The sequence below is a fragment of the Uranotaenia lowii genome, chromosome 1 (assembly GCF_029784155.1).
Source record: "Uranotaenia lowii strain MFRU-FL chromosome 1, ASM2978415v1, whole genome shotgun sequence".
Classification (NCBI taxonomy): domain Eukaryota; kingdom Metazoa; phylum Arthropoda; class Insecta; order Diptera; family Culicidae; genus Uranotaenia; species Uranotaenia lowii.
Window position 1 is genome coordinate 187,046,200 of NC_073691.1, and position 20,779 is coordinate 187,066,978.

General features: G+C 33.2%; 1 protein-coding gene across 1 annotated transcript in view; it reads right to left on the bottom strand.

Annotated features, from left to right (window-relative positions):
• LOC129738221 (segmentation protein cap'n'collar) overlaps nucleotides 1-20,779 on the bottom strand; it is a 120,512-nt gene that overhangs the window by 20,286 nt on the left and 79,447 nt on the right. The window contains exons 5-6 of the mRNA XM_055729413.1: nucleotides 17,776-17,882; nucleotides 17,617-17,732 (exon numbers count right to left, since the gene is read on the bottom strand). Coding sequence (XP_055585388.1) covers nucleotides 17,617-17,732; nucleotides 17,776-17,882 — 223 coding nt within the window. The remainder of the gene's footprint in view (nucleotides 1-17,616; nucleotides 17,733-17,775; nucleotides 17,883-20,779) is intronic.

The window sequence follows — 20,779 nt, forward strand, 5'->3', positions numbered from 1 at the left end:
GACACCATACTAGGAAATCAGTGGCTCGTGATTCAGATCCTTAGGATTAGTTGGAATGTCGCTGGGAAATTCTGTTAAAGCGAGGTTACCCCGAGACTCAAGTCTTTAATTTCACAAAAATTAGTTCAGTCTAAAATTCGTGGGAAACAATTCACTTTTCAGTACTCTCAAATAAAAAAAAACGCAAATTTTAAGTAGGTAATATAATTCTTTAAAGTTTCCATATTTCAACCAGAAACTATTTTACAGTTCTCATAAACCTCGGACCGGTGTTGCGGGGGTAATTTCTATGATTGCTTGCTGTCATATCACTTAACGCCCGAGTTTTCCGGTTTATCGGTCACTTAGAAGCCAGTATAAGTATCAACCTGGCTCCTGCGCCTGGCCCTGAAACCATACGTATAAACAGACCGCGCGGTGCAAAAGTGGTGCGTGCCGATGCGGTAGCCGGCAGCCTCCACATCATCCAGCTGCTAGTTATAAGTATCGGTTGACAGTGGCTAATAGGTTGTAATTTGCGTGTGTTGTCGTCAATTAAACGACACACGGTATCACATTAGAGTTGAAATGAGCGAACGGCGGCGTTCCACTATTTACGATTGTTTGTTTCTGTAACATCGAAAGAAACATTAAGTTGGCATCTAACTGCTTGGTACTACTGATTTGAATACCGTCAAATTATTGCTGATTATTCGAAAACGAAATCAACTAGGTATAGTTATTTAGAATCAAAATCCTGAAGGAGAATCGGAATTCAGAACAAGACATGAAAAATGGAGATTTTGGCTATAAGACCACCTAAATGAATTTGCAAATTTAAAATTTTTGTACTTGAACAAATCACAAAAATGACTTAAATAACAAAAATAACATAAATGACAACATTAAAAAATATTACAAAAACTACAAAAATAAAAAAAATCGAAAAAGACAAAAGTGGCAAAAATGAAACAAATGACAAAAACAACAGTGACAAAAATGATAAAAATAACAAAAAATGATAAATATTACAAAAATCACAAAAATTACAACAATGACGAAATAGACAAAAAATACAAAAATAACAAAAATGACAAAAATTACAAAAATGACAAAAAATGACGGAAAAGAAAAAATGGTAAAATCTGCATAGATAACGAAAATGAATGGCACAAAAGTAAAGCAAAAATAACGAAATGCCAAAAATTTCCAAAATGACACAAATGACAAAAATGCCAAAAATGACGAAAATAACATAAATTACGAAAAAGACAAAAACTGGTAAAATGACACAAGTAACAAAAATTAAAAACATTTCTAAAATCACAGAAATTGCACAAAAGTAAAACAAAAATGACAAATATTAAAAAAAATAAAAAAAGACAAAAATACTATAAAGACATTAATCACAAAAATGACGAAAAAGACACAAATGACAAAAATGACAAAAATGACAAAAATGAAAACAATGACAAAAATGACAAAAATGAGAAAAATTAAAAAAATGTCAAAAATGACAAAAATGACAAAAATGACAAAAATGACAAAAATGACAAAAATGACGAAAATGATAAAAATGACAAAAATGACAAAAATTAAAAAAATTGACAAACATGACAAAAATGACAAAAATGACAAAAATGACAAAAATGACAAAAATGACAAAAATGACAAAAATGACAAAAATGACAAAAATGACAAAAATGACAAAAATGACAAAAATGACAAAAATGACAAAAATGACAAAAATGACCAAAATGACCAAAATGACAAAAATGACAAAAATGACAAAAATGACAAAAATGACAAAAATGACAAAAATGACAAAAATGACAAAAATGACAAAAATGACAAAAATGACAAAAATGACAAAAATGACAAAAATGACAAAAATGACAAAAATGACAAAAATGACAAAAATGACAAAAATGACAAAAATGACAAAAATGACAAAAATGACAAAAATGACAAAAATGACAAAAATGACAAAAATGACAAAAATGACAAAAATGACAAAAATGACAAAAATGACAAAAATGACAAAAATGGCAAAAATGAAAAAAAAATTGACAAAAATGACAAAAATGACAAAAATGACAAAAATGACAGAAATGACAAAAATGACAAAAATGACAAAAATGACAAAAATGACAAAAATGACAAAAATGACAAAAATGACAAAAATGACAAAAATGACAAAAATGACAAAAATGACAAAAATGACAAAAATGACAAAAATGACAAAAATGACAAAAATGACAAAAATGACAAAAATGACAAAAATGACAAAAATGACAAAAATGACAAAAATGACAAAAATGACAAAAATGACAAAAATGACAAAAATGACAAAAATGACAAAAATGACAAAAATAACAAAAATAACAAAAATGACAAAAATGACAAAAATGACAAAAATGACACAAATGACACAAATGACAAAAATGACAAAAACGACAAAAATGACAAAAATGACAAAAAATAAAAAAAAATGACAAAAATGACAAAAATGACAAAAATGACAAAAATGACAAAAATGACAAAAATGACAAAAATGACAAAAATGACAAAAATGACAAAAATGACAAAAATGACAAAAATGACAAAAATGACAAAAATGACAAAAATGACAAAATGACAAAAATGACAAAAATGACAAAAATGACAAAAATGACAAAAATGACAAAAATGACAAAAATGACAAAAATGACAAAAATGACAAAAATGACAAAAATGACAAAAATGACAAAAATGACAAAAATGACAAAAATGACAAAAATGACAAAAATGACAAAAATGACAAAAATGACTAAAATGACAAAAATGACAAAAATGACAAAAATGACAAAAATGACAAAAATGACAAAAATGACAAAAATGACAAAAATGACAAAAATGACAAAAATGACAAAAATGACAAAAATGACAAAAATGACAAAAATGACAAAAATGACAAAAATGACAAAAATGACAAAAATGACAAAAATGACAAAAATGACAAAAATGACAAAAATGACAAAAATGACAAAAATGACAAAAATGACAAAAATGACAAAAATGACAAAAATGACAAAAATGACAAAAATGACAAAAATGACAAAAATGACAAAAATGACAAAAATGACAAAAATGACAAAAAATAAAAAAAAATGACAAAAATGACAAAAATGACAACAATGACAAAAATGACAAAAATGACAAAAATGACAAAAATGACAAAAATGACAAAAATGACAAAAATGACAAAAATGACAAAAATGACAAAAATGACAAAAATGACAAAAATGACAAAAATGACAAAAATGACAAAAATGACAAAAATGACAAAAATGACAAAAATGACAAAAATGACAAAAATGACAAAAATGACAAAAATGACAAAAATGACGAAAGTGACAAAAATGAAAAAAATGACAATGTCATGTTCAATTTTGTAATTTCCGTTATTTTAGTCTTTTCTGTCATTTTTGTAATTTTTGTCATTTTTTTTCCATTTTTGTCATTTTTGTCATTTTTGTAATTTTTGTAATATTTGTAATTTTTGTAATTTTTGTAATTTTTGTAATTTTTGTCATTTTTGTCATTTTTGTCATATTTGTCATTTTTGTCATTTTTGTCATTTTTGTCATTTTGGTCATTTTAGTAATTTTTGCCATTTTAGTCATATTAGTCATTTTTGTCATTTTTGTCATTTTTGTCATTTTTGTCATTTTTGTCATTTTTGTCATTTTTGTCATTTTTGTCATTTTTGTCATTTTTGTCATTTTTGTCATTTTTGTCATTTTTGTAATTTTTGTAATTTTTGTAATTTTTGTAATTTTTGTCATTTTTGTCATTTTTGTCATTTTTGTCATTTTTGTCATTTTTGTCATTTTTGTCATTTTTGTCATTTTTGTCATTTTTGTCATTTTTGTCATTTTTGTCATTTTTGTCATTTTTGTCATTTTTGTCATTTTTGTCATTTTTGTCATTTTTGTCATTTTTGTCATTTTTGTCATTTTTGTCATTTTTGTCATTTTTGTCATTTTTGTTATTTTTGTCATTATTATCATTTTTGTCATTATTATCATTTTTGTCATTTTTGTCATTTTTGTTTTTATTTTGTCATTTTTGTCATTTTTGTCAATTGTAGTCATTTTTGTCATTTTTGTCATTTTTGTCATTTTTGTCATTTTTATCATTTTTGTCATTTTTGTCATTTTTGTCATTTTTGTCATTTTTGTCATTTTTGTCATTTTTGTCATTTTTGTCATTTTTGTCATTTTTGACATTTTTGACATTTTTGACATTTTTGACATTTTTGTCATTTTTGTCATTTTTGTCATTTTTGTCATTCTTTCATTTATGTCATTTTGGTCATTTTTGTCATTTTTATCATTTTTATCATTTTTATCATTTTTATCATTTTTTGTCATTTTTGTCATTTTTGTCATTTTTGTCATTTTTGTCATTTTTGTCATTTTTGTCATTTTTGTCATTTTTGTCATTTTTGTCATTTTTGTCATTTTTGTCATTTTTGTCATTTTTGTCATTTTTGTCATTTTTGTCATTTTTGTCATTTTTGTCATTTTTGTCATTTTTGTCATTTTTATCATTTTTGTCATTTTTGTCATTTTTGTCATTTTTGTCATTTTTGTCATTTTTGTCATTTTTGTCATTATTGTCATTTTTGTCATTTTTGTCATTTTTGTCATTATTGTCAATTTTATCATTTTTGTCATTTTTGTCATTATTGTCAATTTTATCATTTTTGTCATTTTTGTCAATTGTAGTCATTTTTGTCATTTTTGTCATTTTTGTCATTTTTGTCATTTTTATCATTTTTGTCATTTTTGTCATTTTTGTCATTTTTGTCATTTTTGTCATTTTTGTCATTTTTGTCATTTTTGTCATTTTTGTCATTTTTGTCATTTTTGTCATTTTTGTCATTTTTCTCATTTTTCTCATTTTTGTCATTTTTGTCATTTTTGTCATTTTTGTCATTTTTGTCATTTTTGTCATTCTTTCATTCATGTCATTTTGGTCATTTTTGTCATCTTTGTTACCAGAGTTGGCTTTGGGTCAATTTTATTTTGACGATAACTTTTTCAAAAATCAACATTTTTCAACAATATTTTGCACACTTAATCTTCTACTATTTGCAAACATTTCTGCATTTCTATATTTTTTATGTGAGTCGAATAACGGAAGTTATTGAGAAACAATTCAAAAATATCATTTTTTGACCCATTGTCACCCCGCATGACGCTACTCTTAATTTTACAGATTTATGTATCAGTCATGTGAATTTCTAATTAGACGTCAGGGACAAAAACAAGCGTAACTCACATAAAAAAGTTGACATCGTTGTCTAAATTATAGTCTTAGCAATCATCTCATATTGATTGCTATTCGTAATTAAAATTGAAGTTTGCATTTGCACGTATGAAGGCAAAAGTGTTAACAAGTGACATTCTTTAAAACATAAATCGATTGTTCAATTTTTCCCAAAAAAAATCCTCAAAATTACCACTTCGCTTGCATCATTTCGTCATGCTTGAAGTTTGGAAATTCCATACTCAGCTCAATTCAAGACCATCAGAGTTAATAAATAAAGGTACCTTCCACATTACCGAGTGCCAAAAAATAAATAAAAAAGGATTTGACCCATTCAGTCACGGATCTTACAGGGTTCTGATAAAGAACAGAAAAAAACGATCTACACACAAGTTCCCAGCAAAAACCGACACTTGCGCTTGTCCAGGTTGTGGGGAAGTGTAGATATTCAATAAGAATAAATTCACGGAAATCTAAAGAAGTTGGACCAAAAAAAAGTCGACCGCGTAAAAAGAATTCTTTGATTGATTACAGTCGAGACTTGGTAAAGCCACGAAAGAAACCAAAAGGAAAAAAAATCGAATAAACAACTCTGTTGACTGATTCTTCGCACTTTGCATCATTATTGAGTGAGTTTTTATCGACTTCTCCTTTATTTTCGAGGAGGGTTCCTCGCAACGAGCACCAAGACTCAATCCATTGGGACTGGAAGAGTTTTTTGGGGGCAATGCGTGCGGTACGAGGTGGGTTCATAATTACGCACGAGCCCTGCTGTTGTTGTTGTTGAGATACCTACAGTAATTTCGTGGCCGGACCCATAGGTAGCTGCTTACTTACAATTTTGAAGTAGGAATAGAAGGAAAAACAACTGTTAAGTCGCGATGAACAAATGACAACCAATCATAATTATGTTCATTTTCACCTTATTGGTTTCCTGGCCATTTTCGGAGGCTTTGGGGTGACCCTATCTCCTACATCAGCATCGTCATCGTCACCATCGATCGATACAGTGGTTTTCAAACGATTGTTTTTGTTGCTAGGTACTTTGTGTTATTCAGATTTGTTTTTTTTTGCTATTGCTTTCTCGTTCTCAGTCTCTTTCTCTCATTCTTTCACAATCGTGCTTTCTGACTATCAGTCTTTATTCCTCTTTTTCAGTCTCTCGTTATCTTTTCACTCTCGTTCTCTCAGTATATCTTCCAGATATCCTCAGGGTTGTCAACAGTTTTTACGAAAAGTCTGGAAGATTTTGAAAAAATGTCTAGAAAAGTTTGGATAGCTATGTTTTGAAATCCTTTTTTCATTGGTCGTTAGATAGCCACTAATCGTATGTTTCTGTCACTGTCAGTTGCTCTTTCTGACTCTCAATTTAACAAACATCTTCGAAGCATTTGCGATTATTAATAGGTTTTAAACACTTCTGAATCCATAAATTCTAATCGTTTCCTGCCATATTATACCATGACCAATTTAAATTTTCGCAGTTTCTTAGAACAATTTATGTTCTTTTTCAAAAGTCTGGATCTGTCTAGAAGAAATTCCAAAAGTCTGGAAGCCTGAAAAAATTTCTGACATAAGTCCAAAAAATCTGGAATATCCAGACAAAATCTGGAAGGTTGACATCACTGCATATCCTGGAGTCTCTCTATTCTCAGTCTCTTTCATAGTCTCTCTTTTCTTGTAAATTCAGTATACTTTTGCTCTCTCACACTATATTTTCCTCTCTAGTCTCTATATTACCTCTTGTTCTCATGTGTCCCCCTTTCTTAATGTAAATCTCTCTTTCTGTCTCTCAGTCTCTGATCTTCTCTGTTAGTCTCTTCTTTGCTTTCTGAATTCTGAATCTCGGGTTGTCTCTTTTCCAGTCTAACTTCCTGTCTGTCATATTCGTAAATATCTTTAACTTGTTTCCCCTTCCAATCTCCCTTTCTCGCTCTCAATTCGTTCTTCTCTACCTTTAAGTCTCTCTTCCGAACTCTCACTTTCTGTTTTCTATAATTCAACCACTATTTATCAGCTTATTCCCTCGTTTTATCACTTTAGTTCTCATTTTCTCCTTTATCCCCTGTGTCTCTTTCACATTCTTTCTTTATCACTCTTATTTTCTCCTTCTCACTTTCTTTCTCTTATTATCTGTTTTTTTCTCATTCCCTCTTACTTATTCTTTCTCTCTCTTTTTTCATTAAACTCTCTCTTCATCGATTTTCATTCTTCCATTTACTCTCTCATCCTCTGTCTCATCCACTATTTTTGTCTTTCTTATTTTATATTTTTCTCACTCTCTTTCTCTTTCTCTCATTTTCTCTCTTTCTCTCACATTTACTTCCTCCCACATTCTCTTTTTTCCTCTCACATTCTCTTTTTCCCTCTGACATTTTCTCTTTTTTTTCTCATTATCTCTTTCTCTCTCCCTCATTCTCTCTCTCATTATTTCTCTTATTCTCTCTGTCATTTGCTCTCTCTCATTCTATTTCTCTCATTCTCTCTATCATTCCTCTTACTCTCTCCATTCTTTCTATCATTCTCTTTCTCATTCCTTGAGCCAATTTTCATCACAGATTCTGTGTCACAGAACACAGAAATTTGGAAATTTTTACAGATTCAACAGATTTTTAAAATTAAGTACAGTATTTAAAAAATTATAATTTTTTTTTCTCAACATAAACTTGAATTTTTTCATTGGAAAATCATGATAAGATTGTTAATTTTAATTTATTTTTTCTCCAGTGAAATGATAAAAAGACCCAATCTGTCATGACTATCTAATCAAATTAATGCTTTTTTCATCACAGAAAACCATCACAAATTTCTTGGGAAAATCACAGAAAGTCAGAATTTTTTTCGCAAAAACACAGATTTTTTTTTCGGTAATTCATCTATAACCCATACGAAAATTACGTGAATTCTGTTTGCCACGTGAGCTTTGGTTTGCTACCTGAAATTCAAGTGTTGCCTAATTTTCAGGGTGGCAAACATCCATGTACATTTTCACGTAGCGTTCATGCGAAATGTGTTTGAGTGTAATTTGATGATACAATGTTCAAGCCAATTATAAAAATCTTTTGCAGCTAAACCAAAAAGCGGATCTCGTTTAGCAAAATGACAGTTTTAACACTGATTTGATAGGTCGCACGAACATCGCAGTTCGGCGTAATGTGGAGCGCAGTCCAAATAAGTGCACTACGAATTATAAAAAGGTTGCACTACTAGTATACGAAATCAAATTTTTGGATACAGATTTCAATACAGATTTTTTAGATGTACAGATTAAAAAGACTTTTTTGCTCGAAAATACAGATTTAAATGTGGCAACGCTGCACGAAGCATAACCTGTGGCTGCCAGTAGCGATTTGAACGAATCCGAAGGTTGTTCGTTTGGCGTTCAAAATCGCTTCATAGTTTTGACGCTACAGCCGAAATAGTCATCTAGGTCTATATGACCCTAACCTAGGGTTGCCATCCGCCCGCAATAGCGGAACGTGTCCCGCTTTTTTAGAAAATGTCCTGAAGTACCACTTTTTTCTCAAAATGTCTCGCTTTTTTCTGACAAAACTTTTGTGATAGACTCAACCCTTTCCTATTCTACCACTTCAAAATAGTTAGTCGGTGTTGTTTCTCTTCGATCATTTTCTGTCTTTTTTCTAATCCTCTTTTATCCATTTATGATTTTCAAAACTAGAAATGTTCTTACTTAAAGAATATGACATTCACCGATAAGGATAGAAATTAAATGTATAACAGTTTTATGAGGTTTCACTGAATATTACGGGAAAAACCTAAATTTAGCCGCAATTTTAATTCATTGGTTCAACACAGAAAATATGTCATTCAAATATGCATATCCGGACCGGGCGAATCTGGGAAATTTTATCTAAAAACATGGCAAAATCCAAGCCATTATATCTAAAAACAGCAAAATCCAAGCAATATTCGGACAAATTTGGTCTACTCGGAATTATTCAATAAAAAAAAAAAAAATAAAAAAAAAAAGAATGCACTTGAAAATATATTTTTTCATCAAAACACATCATCAGGTTTAAAATCATATTTTGGGATTCCTTAAAACTGTTCGTAATTATTTATATTAAACTTGTTCAAAAAATAAACGTTTCATAATAACTCAATTTAAGTTTATTGTTCAATTTTGGAAATAAAGAGAATAAATCTATGTAAATTCAAGGCTTCCTTATACGAAATCCAGGTAACCAGGCCGGAACGAACTTTTTCTTAATTTTGTATCGAATATCCGGGCCGTGTAAAACCGGGCAATCCCGCAAGCTTATCTTAGCATCACCATAACAACCTGGTTTTCGATTGAAGAAAATATTCTTTAAGTTGATCATGATGATGGCTCCAGATATTTCTCCGGAATCCTAGCAGAATTCCTTGAATGTAAAACTTGCGGAAAAAGGCAAATTCCGGATAAAATAGAACAAGATAGTGAAAAAACTTGTTAGATAGTCAAAAACGACTGCTTGGCAATATAAAAACTTTCTTGAAATTTCGGATATCAAATTGCTCTGAACCAAGTTTTCCGAAAAAAAAATTGTGTTTTGGCGAAAAAAACTTGATTTTCTTTGATTCTACTCAAAATTTCTGTCAAGGGTTTCTGTGGCACTATTTCTTTAAGTTTGATTGAAAACTTTTCATTGATTCAAAACCATTCAAAGATTAAAAACGCATAAAATTTGAATAATCTCTAAAATCTGTGAATATTCTCAAAATTCTGGTTTCTGTGATGAAAATTTGCTCAGCATTCTGTGAAATTACAGATTTTTCTTTGATTTGGGCAACCTTGTCTTGAACTAAAACCTTTTCGACTTAAGTGTTTGCAGTATACGAAGATGGAAGTTTTCTTAAGAGTTAGATTTTAAAATAAATTTTATTTATCCATATTTTAATACTTTCTATGAACTACTTTAGCTGATGGAACATATATAGGTATATGAGAAGGAATGATCATAAAAATTAGGTTTTAAAGAATTTTTAAAATATCCCGCTTTTTTGTGAAATGTCCCGCTTTTTTCTGAAAGTATCTGGTAAGCCTACCCTAACCGTCTTGTTTTTTTTTTTTTTCAAACAAGAACGTTTTTAAAGCCTTCGACGTTTTTAACCTTTTAGTTATGTTTGAATTTCTTTAATCATACACTGGATTTTTTAAGGTTGGAAAAAAATCTTTTGTCACTTAGAGTTAATAAGCAAATCAAATTAAAACTTTTCAAAACATTCATTTTATCATATTTTATTACGTTTGATTTCATACAATTTCTGCAAGAGCTCTCGGCAGTATAAAAAAAAAACGCTTAATTGTTGCGTTCGTTTTGTCTTTAACCTATCCCGCTTAGATCGGGTAATTCATTTGCAACATAAGTTATAAGGATATTCGATAAGTTTTTAGGATTTTCTTAAAGTTCGGTCATGTTTTAAGTTTCATAAACCCCCACTAAATGTCCTTTCATATCTTTTCAATATACTCCAACCCTTTAACGGCACTAGAACGCGAAATTATGCCTATCTTACGTCTTTTTATAACTGCACATTTTTTGTCAAGGGTGTTGGTCTTTGGAATTTACTATCAAATCCAATGAAAAATATTCTTAATTTAAGCACATTTTGAAAGTAATGTTTGACTTTTTTTTTATTAGGCTGCAACAAATATCAATTTTAAGAAAAACATACTGTATAGCATAGAATCTCGGAATTCATAGCCAATTTTCAAGGATTGGATCTGGTGTGTAAAAATTTTTATGGTCCATTTCAGCTAGTGACACACAGAAAGTGGACTGATTTGACCTGGACGACTTGACTCTTCCAGAGATCTGAATTTTTTTCTGATGTTCTTTCCGTTCAAGAATTACTTAACTTTGAGAAATTTTTTAAAGATTTTTTTTTGAACAACACCAAAAATAAATTGTTAATAAAAGTGTTTTGTAAGTTTTCCTGAGGGTGCCTATTTTTTAAAAACCATTTTGAATTACCAAAAGGCACATATTTTAAAATGTTTGATCTTAGACACAATCTTAAATATACCCTACAAGTGCCAGCAGTAACAGAACAAAATTGCGACTACCCAGCCATGAGTGTTATCATTATAATGTAAAAACCTAATTTGTTTGTTTTTGTAGGATGAAGTTTCAACAAACGGCAAAAAGTTCTATCATTGGAGTCCATTGGAGTTGATCTTCACTTTGCGCGAAGCTCCTTCTGCCGTGGTGGCCACCTGCGCCTTCAAGTCCAAGTTAGGCTAAGTGATAATAGTAGTTCCAGCGTCAAAGGTCTTATCCCCGTCGGAAAGCAAAAAAATACCAGCACACAGGGCACCGGACCATCATCGTGGGGGTGAGTAATGAAGCAAAATAACTTCTGGTGCTCATGAAGATCACCGATTCTACATACCTACATATGAGGAACGGATTTGGTGGTAAACAATAACAAAAAAACCACACAACAAAACAACAATCTTCACCTGCCGGGGGGAAGTCCACGGAAAACGTAACGTTCGATAATGAGTTCTAGCCGAGAAGTGCGAACCGTGAACGAAGTTGAATCGAGGCACGTGGAGTTCAACGACTCCACGTGATTCATGGCCGGCCGCCGATCTTACGCCACGGTACTCCCGAAAATTGGTGGTGAACTCAAATAGCCGAAACGCGACGACGACGACGACTGCTGCACTGCCGCGAAGTTTTTGCGCTCATAGTCAAATAAAGGTCATACCCTGCCGGCCCCTCTCGGCCCCTGGCGACGATCACTGGCGTTTCTTGCGATTGCCGTCATTACCCCCGCGCGCACTCGCGTACCTGAAGTCGATCTCCATGCGCAAGACGGACGTTTGTACGCAATTAAGCGTGTTATGAACGGCGGCTTGTAGATTCAAGCACCGGAGCTCCGGAAAGGTGCCCCCTCCCGCTGCTCTCTGGAGTAAAGTACCACATTACTCTTAGAGCATGTTAGAAGAAGTTAACGCGAAAAAAAACTACCGGCTTTGGGGCCAGCAGCTCGACGCGGAACAAACAGCCACGAAAAATTGTCTCTGGGAAGTCACCAGCGTCTGGTTGAGGAGCCCCATCCGATATTTGGCGGTGATTAATAATTGGTCACGTATTCAGAACAGAGCTCCGCATTGAGGGCTTCTAAGCCGGTAAGTTCCGTGTTTTTTGCATCTCCCAATACTCACTTCTTCTATCGGTTGTGGTCTACTGGACTGACGGATATCGGCAAGAACACCTCCTGGGACATATTCCGGAGATAAAAGCAACACTTTTCGGCAGACCTACAGCCTAAAGCTCTAGGTTCTTCACTATTTTAATAACTATACCCAAAAACATAGATCGACTTTTGCCACTGAAAAAAAACACTGAGCGATCAATAACTTGATCACGATCTCCGCCACACCGGGATACACAATCAGCAGTCGTGATCTTCACGCACGAGTGCCCTTAACGTATACGATAGATCGATTTCACGCTTTAGCTAGATCGCGTTTCCGGCAACTCCTTACACATTACAATTTTTTTCGAATTTAAAAAATACGCGCGATTTGTTGCATGCGTACGACAACCGTTCATTTGCGCGCCCGATCGTTTGTTGATCGATGTTACCGTCGCACAAGTCAAAGATAAACTAAAAGCTTCTACCTATTCGACACAGCAACAACTTGTTCTGCGCTGGAACTGAGGCTGCTGCTGCTGCTGATTTGCTTTGCTTTGCGTATACACATCTCTTATTGGGATTTGGTGTGTCGAAGTCGAACTTTGGTTGATGGGCTGCTGCTGCTAGTGCTTCAGGTTGTTATGGAAGAACGTATAAGACAAGGTGTGTATGCTCGATAAAGTGAGGAGAATACGGACACAGAATAGCTACAGCAACAACAACAGAGCAGAGGAACAAAAAATAACGATCGTAAGGTATGATTTCGTCTTCTGCTCTGAGGGGGCACCTCAACAAAAACAACACCAAGCAACCAACCAACCAAAAAAAGGGTACACCAAGTACCTGATGGATGATGGTGCGTGGTGAGGTTTGCGGTGGAACAACAATAACAGAAAAAAAATCCGACGACGTCCACGACGACCAAACCAACTCGAGAGTCCGGGATGAATGGTGAAGAAGGCTCTCAAAAGGTATCAATCCGGAACCCGGAGGATGTGCTGAAGATGTTTGGTTGGTTTCGAAAATGCGTAGAATATTTTTCAAGGATCTTCCAGGTTCCACTTTAAAGTTCTTATATGTACGTACGTTAAAATAAAATTTATTTAGAACTTTTCAAAATAAAAATTTAAACACTTTCAGGGGATAACGTCTTGGGCGATCGTTGAAATCTTCTCAAACTAACAGTGATCGCTTTCAAGAGTATGTGAGCACCGCGTCGAGCGACTGACTGATGATGATGCCTGTCAAATTTCAATAAAAGCTCTCTGCTTGCCAGTTCCTACGTTATTTAACTCGCCCGTCCGTTGTCCGGCCACAGTTTTTAATTAAACTTATCCTTTGAAAATCTCACTGAAATTTTCAAAATCAAAATAAGTTTCTTTTTATATTATTGATTAGAGGAAATCTTTTTTTTTTGTAGTCAAATATTTTAAAATAATGTTAACAAATTTTACTAAATGTAAGAATATTTCGGTCCCAGTCCAAAAAAGTCGATTTTTGGTCAAAATGTTTTTTTTTCGAGATAACATCGGATCTCGACGTTTCATACATTTCTAAGTCATTTGGCATCAAAAGTTAAACTTCAATTTTTCAGGTTTCCTTGGGGCTTCTCTTACGTGATTTTTAAAATTCTATAGTCGATTTGGGACAATAATTTTTTTTTTTCGAGATGACACTAGATTTTGAAATTTTAAGCATTTTTTTCTTTGAGGGTAAAAAAAACCGAAACTTTGAACGTTTCGAGGCACATCAAGTCCGATTGAGCTGAAATTTTAAACAGTTCGGTTTTTTGTGGCAATCTAAAATATGTGAATGGTCGATTTTCAAAAATCGATCATGAAAATTTCCCCATACATCCCCATTGCTACCCTTAAGTGCAAGTTAGTGTTTTTTTTAAACGGAAGACTTTTGATTTTTTCTAACTTAGTCTGAAATTCCAGTTGGATTCCATGTAATTTTGATACGATTTTCAATTTCTCGCAATTTCTTGTAAATCATGTACAAAAGTAACATAAATCGTAATTGGAATCAATATCTGGTAGCTATTCTTATGCCTAAAGGTTTAGGCCAAAGAAAAAATGGACGTATATTTTAGAAAGATATTAAAAAAAAATGCATAGATAACACTTTGAAAAATTTAATGATTAAACAGAAACGTTTAAGTTTTACAATAGAAGATTACAATAATAACTGGAAAAATTTTGCGTCCTGAACTCAAATGATTCGTCAGGTTGTGGAACTTTTGAAATGGTCAACGGCCGAATATTGAATATTGACCTTTTGAACTAATCGGCCGATTATTCGGTCGAATATCCTGTCGAGCTTTTAATAAAAACACAAAAGCGATTAAATCAATTTCCTTCTATTTTTTCCATCTTAATGCCCTCATGTTTATGAATCGATTATTTCCAGCCCGATGATCTTTTTCAAGTAGGGGTCTCTCTGATTTTCGAAATTTCATCAGCGTTCTACAGTACAGTACATACATAAGATGTTCTATTGAAAGATTACTTTTGGATATTTCATAAACTTCCCCCGAACATTTGAAAAATTTGTCAATTATGTTATTGTATAAATTTAGTTTACTTAGCTCGACTATTCGGTGAGCCGAATATTCGGACTTTGGTGGTATTACTGTTAATCCTCATCCGCATTAGAGTGTCATTTTGACACTATTGCAAGTTTGAATGCTTGTAACTTTTTCAGAAGCTTCAAAAAAGAAAAAAATCTTCGGGGACCCTAAATGAATTCAAAAGTTCTTTAATATTGCATCTTTACTTTATTTATGGACGAACTCTGGAAGCCTGGACAAAAAAACTCCCTTTTCCGACTTAGAGTGTCATTTTGACACTCCAAAAGTAAAATCTATTTAATTCGTTTGAATTATTTTGAGCTTCATACAAAACTTATATCAATAGAAACCTTGTAATGTCAGTAAAATATATTTAGAACATTATATATAGCTAAAGCTTATAGTTTTCTCGTTATTCAGCATGGAAGAAAAAAAACCGAAAAAACATGCCTCAGGAAAACTGCTGTAGTTCATATGTTACACGTCCAAAAATATTTGCTTTATGCATATGAAAGCTGAAGTTAATGTCTACATCATGAAGTTAAGAAATATTTTAAAAAAATGAGATCACCGGTACTGTCCTGTAGTGGATTCACTTTATACACATTCATACCTCACTGACAGAGTTCAGTTCGTGAAGCTAGGGAATGCGAGATCCAGCGTTTTCTCTGTTAACAGTGGTGTACCACAAGGGAGTCAATTGGGATCCTTCCTTTTCATTACTGTTATGAACGAACTTCCCGGAGTGCTGCGTGATGTGTTTGTTTTGATATACGCAGCCGATCTGGAGATGTTCTTTTCAGTTCGAAACCCCAAGGACGCGCTCTTCCAGTTTTTCTGAGTGCTGCAGCACTTTTGGTTTGAAAATTAGCCAAAACAGCCAAAGCAAACTTCATTTACGGTTGGCATAATGAGTCCAAAAAAGATTTCTGAGATACGCCCTAAGGAACCTTGGTAAGCATGATGAAATGCCGAAATATTGAGCCTTGTGTATGCTGGTAGGATTGCATTCACTAGAAAATCAATCGACGTGTTGTTTTTGAAAGATCTTACCTGTGAAAAATATTTTTCAACGTATTTTTTGTCAAAAATTTCACCTAACGAAGGACGTAGCAGTTTATGCAGCATAAGATCGTAGTTCCAACTCACAAACCAAATCCAGAACTATGCTTGGAATGAACCTATTTATAGGATGAAGGCGCTCTCTACAACGCTCATGCGAATGTAATCAAGCTTGAAGTGTCCAGAGAACAAATTAAAAATTGATTGAGGTTAGCTTATTCTTAAATATTTTGTTAAGGCTATTAAAGATGAAAGGCTGAAGCTTCAATAACTAAATACATAAATAAATAAATAAATATACATAGGTACTCGAATTTTCTTGAAAAAAAAATTATTTGTATTTTTATAGTGAAAAAAAATTGCTTCTAGAAAGAACTACCATTCAAAAAATAATGTAAAAAAAAATAACTATGGCGTTTGGATTGTTTTCAAATCAAATCAAGAAATTTAGAGAGCAATTTTCTATCATATTGGAAAAGGGATTTTTTTTAAAATCTGACGGGTTTGCGCCGGGGGTCTTCAGATCTTCCCCAAAATTGAAAGTTTGATTCATTTTTTTTCGAGTAAGATTTGGTTAGATTTTTTTTGTAAATAAAATAAAACAATATTTCAAAGCGACAAAACTTTGCTATTATTCTACGGAAATCATAAAAAAAGGTTTTGTTTGGAGGAGTTGTTGGCCCACATTGGTGTCTTGAGATGAAAATTGCACCATAATTTGGGCTATACAATGGTATTTTCTGCGAAATATTCGGTGATGTAGACGGTAAAAGTACCATCAATGTTTCATTCGAAGGTCGTTGTTTAAAATTGTTTTAAATATTTTATTTAAAAAGCTGATAAAATTTCAATGCGTTTTGATGTGCCATTTTATAATTCGCGTTGAAAAAATAACAGAGTTATGTAGCTTTCAAATATGGTTTTTTTTACAAGGAAAGCTAATCTAACACGAAAAATAAATTTTTTAGAAAGCTGAAAAAATGTGGCCATATGTTTTCAAGTCGAAAAAACAAGTCAAATTTTCAATATTTGGGAAGTTCTAAAGACCCTCGGCGCAAATTTTCAGATAAAAAAATCTCCAAAACTCAAATTCTTAAGTTCCCGGCATCATTTTTTGATAAATCTTTGATGATTTTCAAAGTCATTTTCTGACAAAAGAATGTGAGTGTTCAGACACGATAAACTACGAAATTGTATAGATTCCAAAGCAATCCGTGCGACTATGCTTCGAATTGACTTTCAACTCATTAGGAAGCATTTCCTTTCGAAAAATCCATTCACAGCTCCCGACGACAATCAAAGGCAATAAATTATCACCTCTCAACCATTGATAATTGGAAACTAACCGCCCCCGGAATGGCCAAAGCTTCGAATTGACCGGATAAACCGTTGCAGAAGTTGGGAGACTGTAAAATCCCAAAAGTCTCAGAAATCAGAAGTCTTTGGTTTCCATAATCAAGTGTTGCAATAACCGCAACAGGAAGCCGAAAAAGTATTTGAATATTTCAACCTGTCCCCGGGAGATGCATATCTACATATCTCTCGGCTACCAGAACTGATTTGCATACATTTGGATCCTTGGATGGTTCCTTGACCAAAGAACTGTTGTTTCTGTGCCAATCTTTTGACCAACCCATTTTCACCTTTCTCACTGCAAATCGGTCGGATTAGCAAGAAAGAAAAACAATCATTACAACACGGGGGGCAGAGAGTTCGGATGCCGGTGCCGGGACTTTCCCCGATATCCTGTAGATTCTACACCTTCATCGGAAACCTGTGCTTGGGGTCGGTCTGGAAAAGCCTGAAGCCGAAGCAAGGAAAGGAAAGTCAAAAGATCAGATGCTCAGTCTGGATAAGCTGGTAAAATAACAACAAATAACAATTTCGCTCTGGGCATGTTTGTATAACGATTTGGGGAGATTGAGCTGCTAATCAAAATATTCGAAAGTTAAAACAAAAATGTGTTTCGTACGTTTTATGCAACATTTCCGTGTCAGATTTCATTCAGCACAAAACAGGTAGAATCAAAACAAAGGACGGAAGATAAAAGATAGAATTTAAGATGAAAAGAGGAAGATTTCAGTAATTTGATTCTTGATTTTCTTTTTAAAGATAGTGAATTTCCTTTCAAAAATTTATATTTATATTTCTGAATTTTTAGAAAAAAAAATCTTTAAAATTTGTAAATAATAACAATCTACTGTCGTTGTTTCTCACACGACCATTATATTTGCCAGATTTCCAGAAGGTCTCCTAAATTCCAACCAACATCACATTTGACATACGACAGGCATTGGTAACAGAATCAACATCCTCCCCACAATTTCTGTTGACAGTTGCCATCCTAGTTAATATTTATTTTCCAACATATTTCGTAATTTGTTACCCTCTCCAACTGTTTTGTTGACGGCTGTCTTTCCCACACCTTGACCTTCGATAGAATTCTTCACCTGAGTTATTTTTTCAATGAAAAAAAAAAATAACCCGAAAAATGTAAATAAACACTGGCCAGGAAAGGTCCAAAATTTGTTAACCAGCAGTTCGGTACAATTTCGAAAAATTTGAACCGGCTGCGAGACAAAATTCGTGGAACTGGGTCACTGCTGACTGCTGTTGCTCGAAAATAAAAGAAATTACGGAAAGATTAGAGACTTTTAGACATTTCTGTTCCTCGCAGGATCTTCTCTCTCGAAATAACTCTCGAGTTCTTCGTTTTCCTTGAGCAAGCAAAAGATAACAACGTCCTACAGCTTGAAGGGGCAGAGCCCTGACAGAGCTAGGGAATCAACTGGCTGCCGGGGACAAGTGTTTTCTTTGAAAACACTTGATGTTTCTAAAGCATCTTCGGGTCCGGGGACTGGTTCTTTTTTTTGTGGTCTGGCTTTCAGGAATTTTCCTCGCAAGGTATGTTGTTATTTTTTCAAGTCGCAATTGTTACCTTCCGATGGCTTCTTGGACAAATGTTCGCGAAACGGTAAACAAATGATATGTATGTAGTGTGCAGATGAATAAATCATTCGAAAATAATGTGTAACCTATGACTTCGAAATTAAATTAGAAAAAAACGGCTTTTATTTGTCATTTAAGTCATTTTGTCATTTCTGTCATTTTTGTCATATCTGTCTTTTTTGTCATTCCTGCCGTTTTTGTCATTTCTGTATTTTTTTTCATTTTTGACATTTCAAGTTATAAATCCATTTTTTGTCATTTTTACCATTTTTGACATTTTTGTCACTTTTGACATTTTTGTCATTTTTATCATTTTTGTCATTTCTGTCATTTTTGTCCTTTTTTCATTTTTGTCATTATTGTCATTTTTGTCATTATTGTCATTTTTGTCATTATTGTCATTTTTGTCGTTTTTGTTATTTTATATCTGTCATTTTTGTCTTTTTTGTTATTTCAAGTTTTACATCCATTTCATACAGAATTTTAAAGATTTTCAATTAAAACTTTAAAGAGAGAAACTTATAGAAGTTTCGGTTTATATTATATTATATTATATTATAGGTTTCCTTTTAAAATTTGCAGAATGTATCTACTATCAGAATAAATCGCCTTTTTTTGTTTAAACAACTTAAAACTCGTTTTTAAGGAAATAATTTTGAGAAAGTGGTGCTGTGGGTAATTGTGATGATCATTGTTTTATTTTAAACGAAAAAGTTTATTTGCCAAGCTTTTGCTGACTTTCCCGATTCACTAAATTTTGCTCAAATTTCACAACTTGACTGTAAAAGCTAAACTCAGTTTGGCGTTGGTCAAACAAAATGGTTTTTTTCTTCTTCTGAATTTCACGATTTCTCAACTCAAATTTATCCAGCTAACAAATGCTCAGGAGAGTTTCTTTATAGCCTCAGATGAGCAGATATTTGTTAAAGAAGATTTGAAGAACCTCTTAAATGAATGAAAACAAGATTTCAATGTTGGTCAATGACTTCTTTGAAATTCTGAACTCAAAGAAAGTCAGCGACTACCTGTTGCAATCAAAAGAGCTGCTGAAAGGACTCAAAGGAGTACAGAAGTACAAAAAACGAGAGTTCCAGAAAGAACTCACTCGGATTCCTGAAGGGACGAACAAGAGTGCCTCATGGAACTCAGAAGAGTTTCTCAAGGGACAAGAAAGAACTCAAAAGAGGTCTCGACAAGACTCTTAAGAGTTCCTTCGGGCCTCGAAGAGTTTCGAAAGGGATTCTGAAGAGTAGCGAAAAGAAATCAGGAAAGTTCTCAAGAGACTCAGAAGAGTTCCTGAAGGGACTCAGAAGAGTTCCTGAAGGGACTCAGAAGAGTTCCTGAAGGGACTCAGAAGAGTTCCTGAAGGGACTCAGAAGAGTTCCTGAAGGGACTCAGAAGAGTTCCTGAAGGGACTCAGAAGAGTTCCTGAAGGGACTCAGAAGAGTTCCTGAAGGGACTCAGAAGAGTTCCTGAAGGCACTCAGAAGAGTTCCTGAAGGGACTCAGAAGAGTTCCTGAAGGGACTCAGAAGAGTTCCTGATGGGACTCAGAAGAGTTCCTGAAGGGACTCAGAAGAGTTCCTGAAGGGACTCAGAAGAGTTCCTGAAGGGACTCAGAAGAGTTCCTGAAGGGACTCAGAAGAGTTCCTGAAGGGACTCAGAAGAGTTCCTGAATGGACTCAGAAGAGTTTCTGAAGGGACTCAGAAGAGTTCCTGAAGGGACTCAGAAGAATTCCTGAAGGGACTCA